General features: G+C 44.8%; 1 protein-coding gene across 1 annotated transcript in view; it reads left to right on the plus strand.

Annotated features, from left to right (window-relative positions):
• Nucleotides 1–6448, plus strand: part of LOC141147606 (uncharacterized) — a 67160-nt gene extending 60712 nt beyond the window's left edge. Inside the window, exon 8 of the mRNA XM_073634838.1 lies at nt 6147–6448. Within this exon, the coding sequence (XP_073490939.1) occupies nt 6147–6237 (91 nt within the window). The 3' untranslated portion in view covers nt 6238–6448. The remainder of the gene's footprint in view (nt 1–6146) is intronic.
• Nucleotides 6449–7932: the final 1484 nt, after the last annotated feature.

Consider the following 7932-nt stretch of genomic DNA (forward strand, 5'->3'; position numbering starts at 1 on the left):
ATTTGGGGGTGTTGTTAACTTTTAGGCCCAGTTCACACTTGTGCGATGCCGGACATCGCACAGACATCGCATGTTATTCGCAGCACACTGCCATTCACATTACATGCGATGTCTGTGCGGTGCGATATCAGCTGTACAGATAGTATGGCTGATATTGCACCGCATTCGGTGCAAACACGCACAGGACCCTTTTTTCTGTTCAGACCAGAATCGGATCGTATGTGTGTTCACCCCTGTGCAATCCGATTCATGTCCGAACTGTCAGTTCACAGTGCGATATGCAAGCTGATCTGGGGGTGTCGTTAACAATGTATTGACACTCCCCAGCGATTCGTATATGGCAGTGTGAACTGACATGTGAGTCGGTGCGATGCGGGAACCCGCAGTGGATTCGCAGTGTTCTCGCATCGCACCAGTTTATCAATTTTTATGTTTATCTATAATGAAATATATTTTATTTTAATTTATTAATAAATATTTATACATGTATACTTTATTAAAATTATTTTTTTAATGATTATAAATGTATTTTGCATTTATATGAATGGTGTATAGCTGCATTACATATGTGCATTACATTCATTTACTATACACCATTCACATTTAAATAGGGACATGTATGATCTTTAAATATTGATAAAAACAATGTTTTTTTTATAATTAGGTTAATGTATATTGTATAGGGGGAATTTATCTTTATTATTTTATTAATATGTTGGGGAATAATGTGTGCTGATTTGTGTTAAACTTTTGTATTTTATGGTTCCTCATACTGTAATCTCGCTACATCACACGAGATTATAGTGAGAGGAGCCATTCTCAGGAGTTCCCGGCATTTGTAGATCGCTCCTCAACTCAACATGAGAAGCGATCTACACACTTTCATAAACAGGCACTCAGAGAAGAGCGATCTCCTCTGAGAATGCCTGAGAACTGAAAAGCGGTATTTTACCGCACTTTCATAAAAGGACACCATTAAGCCTTAGAGACACCTCTCTTCTCTTTTATACTCAGTTGTGACATGACACTACTTGTATATCAAGACATCGCTTGTATATCAAGTCAAAATTTATTTAAAAATGTTGCTTGTCTTGTAAAACGCTCTCAAACCAAGTTACTCTCAAATAAGGATTTACTGTATTATTTTTAAAAACGGTTCATACCTCTGTACAAACTTAGGGCTGGTCTGTACCTTCTGCTATGGAACTGGAGGAAGTGCAGCAAGGGTACAATAGAATTGCAATTACTGGTGGCGCGCTCCACTATGTCCCTCTGCCCTGGTGGTAGACAGAAGTAGTCATTTCCATTCATCCTTTCTGGACTTTGATGATGCAGCTGTGGGGAACAGCCATGGCGCTGCTGTTAGAAATCATGGGGCCCCCATAAAGCCTACCTGACAGGCATACTTACCAACCCCCCCCCCCCCTGCTCACTCTCCATCCTGAAATTACTCCCTTGTGTGCCCTCAGCAGCTGCTGTCAGAAAGGAAGGAGAGAAGGGCAGCCAGAATCACTGCGTGGGAAAGGGCACACAGGGGGGTCTGGTGACAGCAGGTGACATGGGGGGCTTAAAAGGGGCCCGGACAACAGGGAGGTCGGGGTGATCAGAGCAGTGGAGGGGGGGAGGCACAATTACTAGAACTGATTCCCCTGCAATGCAGCCGGAGGGAGAAGAGGAGAAGCCGGGAGCACTACTGGGGGGAGCCTCAAGAGGATCAGTGTCAGCGATAGGGCAGTACAGCCTGTTCTCCTACTCTGGAGGTGCCTGGACCCCCCTTTTAAACTGATGGGGCCTTGTTCAGGAGCGACAGCTGTATGGCCTTATCAGCCACACAAAGTCCCCTAAATTATAAAAAAACAGGACTTCACAGGAAGATGGTGATGTGGGTTTTAGGGATGAAGTATGAATCAATGATTCATGTTACACCATAGGCTTGCACACAGGGTGTGCTGGATGTGCCTGGGCACACCTTAATCACCCTGTGAGGACTAGTGTAGCCGAGCCGGGTGCCATTCGCCCCATCAATTTTGCAGATTCCTTCCACCCCCCTGTCGCTGGAGCCGCTGCTTTACAGGGCAGCTGTTTTTGATAGTGACGGGTGAGTTGTGTGTCCACCCACCCCTCCTTCCCATGGCCGTGTTGTTGGAAAGAAGGCTGAGCTCCGGTGCCTGCTCTCTCCTGCTCCTACCGAGCATATAGAAGACACAGAGGGCAGAATGCATGTCTTTCCCCTCTTCCCATCTCTCTCCTGGCAGCAGGAGAGACCAGAGCACAGCACTCCTCTCTCCCCCTCCCTCCCCCTCCCTCCTAGATGAAGTACCACAAAGGATTAGGGGAAATGTCGTCCGGGGGGGCAGGAGTTCAATGAAAATTAATGGAGCTACAGAATGTAATGGTCACAAGGAGGAAGGAAGACAGAACTTTTTGCAGGGATTCCATGAGATATTAGAGGCAGTCCAAGGCCCCATTATCACATAGCGGGAATGAGAGTTCCCATTACACAATTTTGATGCAATTCTATGTGTCACATAGGGCAGCCTATTCACTTGAATAGGCTGCCCTATGTACATTTCTTTGCTGAAAAAAAGCTCCTGCTCCTTTTTCAGGTGACAAGCTTCACTAGATTCTTAAAGGAGCAGTTTGCCGTGTGATAGTGGCAACCATTTTGTTGTTGTGCTGTTATTGCCATGCGTGGCAATTCTGCCCACAATTCCAAATCACAAAGTGTGAATGGAGCCTAAGGTTGGCGCCAGTGAGTGACGACCTGCTACCTGGGCCGTCTGCATCCATACACAGCAGAAGTTTGAGAGTCTGAGCTGCTGTGGACCTTTTGTGTTTGTGAGAACCTGGAGCAGTGCAGACCCAACGCTGGGTATCTGTGCCATATCAGGAGCAGGGACCATGGGACTAAGTCACTTAGTGCTATTCACCTGCACTGGAACCCAAAGGGACCTGTTGCCATGTGGGCCTACTGCCTGGGTGAGCCAGTCAGGAATAGATTGTGTGGCCTGAGAATTCCAGAGCATGCTGTCCGCCAAGCCATTAGGACCGGATTAGTTGCCTGCCAGGAGTGGCGAGATGAACTACACATCTCAACCTCTTGCCACACGCATAGTCAACACCATAGAGACTGATTTTACACAACTGCTCATCTATATACTGTACATCACTAAGATTCCTAAAGGGAAAGTGCCCCACCGAAAGCCAGCCAACATTAACTATTAGGCACCAGGTACTTTCAGCTACCTTTTTAAGGTATACCCCATACATTAGGAACGCATATTCACACCTGCTGTTGAGGTTGTACGTGGATCCTGTTATTCTTCTGAGTTGATGCCATTACAGAGACTCTAATTGCACCAGGTATAGATCAATGTAACTTTTCTATAGCCTTTTTAAAGCTAGATGTGCATATAATCATTTGTTCATTGATTTATGCCTTGTTTAATTTCATTTTACCATAATACATTTAATTAATTTACCACCAAATGTATTGTGGCCTAATTCCTATGTATTATTATAGAGTGGTAACTTGACAAAAGTGTAAACTGCTTTTGGTCTATGGCCAAGTGTGTCAGTGGGGAGAGAGCTATTAAGAGAGTCATGTCAGGATCGCCAGTGGCTCCTGTGGGGGGAAAGCGATACAGTAGCATTACTAGCAAATAAAAAATATTCGCCAATCATTATTATAAGAGAGTGTGTGTGTGTGTGTGTGTGTATATATATATATATATATATATATATATATATATACACAGTGCTCAGCATAAATGAGTACACCCCAACAGATTTGTCAGAAAACCTTTACTTTCCTTTCAGAAGCAACATTTTCTGTGGGACACTATACAACAAAAGAAGAAAATATTACAGAGCACACATGCAAAAAAGACATTTACCCCCTGCAAGGCTATTTAAAACACCTAGACATTTTCAAAAAGCATTATCAAAAAATATGGGGATTTGGTCACACTATATTGCTATATGGTGCTTAAGCCCACTTACTGGGACAAAGTACCCCATGGTTTGTGGGTCCTACGCTATCCATAGACTGGGAGATCCTGCTTCTCTGAACCATGGGAGCCATACACTCCTCTATATGGGAAAACTAAAGGTCTCTTTAATGCATCTTTTAGAGTGTGCCCCCCAAATATCTTGTTTGTCTATTGTATGGATTCTGACCAAATCCTTTTGGGCAGGAGCACACCACTCCCTCATCAGTGCCTCTCATTAGTGTCCACCTGTGTCATAGGTGGAGACCTTTAGTTCTCCCATATAGAGGAGTGTATGGCTCCCATGGTTCAGAGAAGCAGGACCTCCCAGTCTATGGATAGTGTAGGACCCACTAATCATGGGGTACTTTGTCGCAGTAAGTGGGCTTAAGCACTATATAACAATATGGTGTGACCAAATCCCCATATTTTTTGATAATGTTTTTTGAAAATGTCTAGGTGTTTGCCGGAGGTAAATGTCTTTTTTTCATGTGTGCGCTGTAATATTTTGTTCTGTTGTATGGTCTTATGGCTGCACCATCTTTAATGCATCTTTTAGGGTGTGCCCCCCAAATATCTTGTTTGACTATACAACAAAAGACTCCCACAAATGTTGGCCATTGATTGAAACCAAGATTTGTTAATTTGTACACACAAAAAAGTATTTTCCCTAACCGATTTATTCAAGACCATGTTGCAAAAATGAATACACCCCAATGAAAGTCTTAGGAGCAAAGCTATATTTTAGACAACAAAATCCAAACTAACAAGAATTCAACTACAGGTGAATTCAATTATTCATTAAACAGATGTCTAGCAGACAGTTGAATATAAAAGGGCAGTACTTAACAAAGAAGACCCCTCCCATTTCATGCTGTCAGCAATGAAACCACATGGAAGAGAAATGTCACAAGGCCAGAGAAAGAAAATAATTTCTTTACACACGAAAGGTGAAGGCTACAAGAAGATCAGCAATTCTTTACTTATCACTCAAAAGTGATACAGGCTGCGTACATGGTACAGGAGGTGGAGGACAGAGGCTGCGGACATGGTACAGGAGGTGGGGGACAGAGGCTGCGGACATGGTAGGTTCCTCCTCTGTCCCCCTTCAGTATCCTTCTGTGCCCCTCCAGTTCAAAGGCTGCAACAGTGTCCTCCTCCTCCTATGCCCCTTTCACCTCTCCACAGGGCAAGGCACATCAGTGTCCTCCTCTGCCCCCTTCACAGCTTCACCCCCAGACAGTCCTCCTCCAGTCCTCTGCCATCTTTGTATCATTCTCATTCTCTCTCTCTCTCTCTCGCTCACTCTCACTATCCTGTCCTATCCTGTCCTGTCCTCTCCTCTCCTCCTCAGCTCAGCTACGCCGAAAATGCACCATTACATTACTGCGCATGCGCCGCCTGGCCGAGCGTGTACGAGCTTTCTCAAGCTCGGAGGGCTTCGGAACGGCGCATGCACAGTTGCATGGTCGGCCTGCGGCCATCATTTTTATGGGCACCGCTGCCTGTAACGGGCTTTAACGGGCAGCCCGAAAATGGGCTAAAATTTACGGGCTGCCCGTAAATTAACGGGCGGTTGGCAACACTGTACTAGATGGAGTCATTTCTGTTGTGGGGTGTGTTCATGTTTGCATCAACTAATTTGAGTAAAAATGAAGATTTTGTAATCTAAGTTATATTATTAACTTTACTTTCATGTAAGGAGCTAAAACAAATGTTCTATCAAACTCAGTTTTGTAAAAATTTTGGAAATTGTTCTTGTGTTCACTGAGATTTTGATTAAAATCCTATTTTTTAAAAGGGGTGAACTCATTTATGCTGACCAATGTATGTATGTGTATGTGTGTGTCATATATATATATATATATATATATATATATATATATATATATATATATATATATATATATATATAAATTTATAAAATGACACACCCACGTGTATTGAAGCTTTGGGGTGCATACCCTAATGAAATATGCTGTGCACACTTATGTGTTACACCCTAAATATGAATTTAATATAACCATGGTCCAAAAGGTTTGACTAAGCCTTTAACCCCACTGAAAGCCACCTAAAAAAATGTTTTGAGTGGAGTTTTTGCACTATTTAGTGTTTTGGAATGTTCTCAGACTATACTGTACATGAATCCTCTTTTAGGTTCCTTCAGATCATGGAGACTTCCTCCACTGAAACCGAGGTTGAAGTTTGGCTACAAAACCTCCTGCTGTTGGCTTCTAAACCACAGTGAAGCATTGATTTGGAAAACTGACGCTGTACATGGCTGGAGACACTGCTGATCAGTATATGACCATGTCAAAAGTTTTAGTACGTCAGATATACAAGCAGAAAACTCAAGTGCAATCCTCTCTGTATAAAATCAAACCATGAACAATGAGAAAAAATATCAACTGTGAAAATGTAACAAAAAGCTCAAATAAAGAAATAAATCTCTAAATATATATCTTTGTATCTTATGTGATCATTTATCTCCAACTATCACGGTGTATGAATCCCTCCTAATAACTCAGTCCCATACACCAGTACTTAACCACTTGACGACCGCCTCACGCCGATGTACGTCGGCAAAGTGGCACGGACAGGCAAAATCACGTACAGGGTACGTGATTTGCCTTCCGCGGGTGGGGGGTCCGATCGGACCCCCCCCGGTGCCCGAGGCGGTCGTCCTATGTCCAGCGGCGATCGGTGATGAGGGGGAGACCATCCGTTCGTGGCCCCCCCCTCGCGATCGCCGCCGGCCAATGAAAACACTCCTTTGCTGCTGTATGCTAAACAGCAGCAAAGGAAGTGATGTCATCTCCCCTCGGGTCGGTATTTTCCGTTCCGGCCCGAGGAGAGACGACAAGTATGTGAGTGCACCAAACACTACACACACAGTAGAACATGCCAGGCACACAAATCACCCCGATCCCCCCCCCGATCGCCCCCCGATCCCCCCCCAATCACCCCCCCCCCCCCCCTGTCACAAACTGACACCAGCAGTTTTTTTTTTTTTTTTTTTTCTGATTACTGCATGGTGTCAGTTTGTGACAGTGACAGTGTTGGGACAGTGTATATTACCCCCCTTTAGGTCTAGGGTACCCCCCTAACCCCCCCTAATAAAGTTTTAACCCCTTGATCACCCCCTGTCACCAGTGTCGCTAAGCGATCATTTTTCTGATCGCTGTATTAGTGTCACTGGTGACGCTAGTTAGTGAGGTAAATATTTAGGTTCGCCGTCAGCGTTTTATAGCGTCAGGGACCCCCATATACTATCTAATAAATGTTTTAACCCCTTGATTGCCCCCTAGTTAACCCTTTCACCACTGATCACCGTATAACCGATACGGGTGACGCTGGTTAGTTTGTTTATTTTTTATAGTGTCAGGGCACCCGCCGTTTATTACCGAATAAAGGTTTAGCCCCCCGATCGCCCGGCGGTGATATGCGTCGCCCCAGGCAGCGTCAAATTAGCGCCAGTACCGCTAACACCCACACACGCAGCATGCGCCTCCCTTAGTGGTATAGTATCTGTACGGATCAATATCTGATCCGATCAGATCTATACTAGCGTCCCCAGCAGTTTAGGGTTCCCAAAAACGCAGTGTTAGCGGGATCAGCCCAGATACCTGCTAGTACCTGCGTTTTGTCCCTCCGCCCAGCCCACCCAAGTGCAGTATCGATCGATCACTGTCACTTACAAGGCACTAAACGCATAACTGCAGCGTTCGCAGAGTCAGGCCTGATCCCTGCGATCGCTAACAGTTTTTTTGGTAGCATTTTGGTGAACTGGCAAGCACCAGCCCCAGGCAGCGTCAGGTTAGCGCCAGTACCGCTAACACCCACGCACGCACCGTACACCTCCCTTAGTGGTATAGTATCTGATCGCATCAATATCTGATCCGATCAGATCTATACTAGCGTCCCCAGCAGTTTAGGGTTCCCA

The sequence above is a fragment of the Aquarana catesbeiana genome, linkage group LG06, assembly GCF_042186555.1.
Source record: "Aquarana catesbeiana isolate 2022-GZ linkage group LG06, ASM4218655v1, whole genome shotgun sequence".
Taxonomy (NCBI): Eukaryota; Metazoa; Chordata; class Amphibia; order Anura; family Ranidae; genus Aquarana; species Aquarana catesbeiana.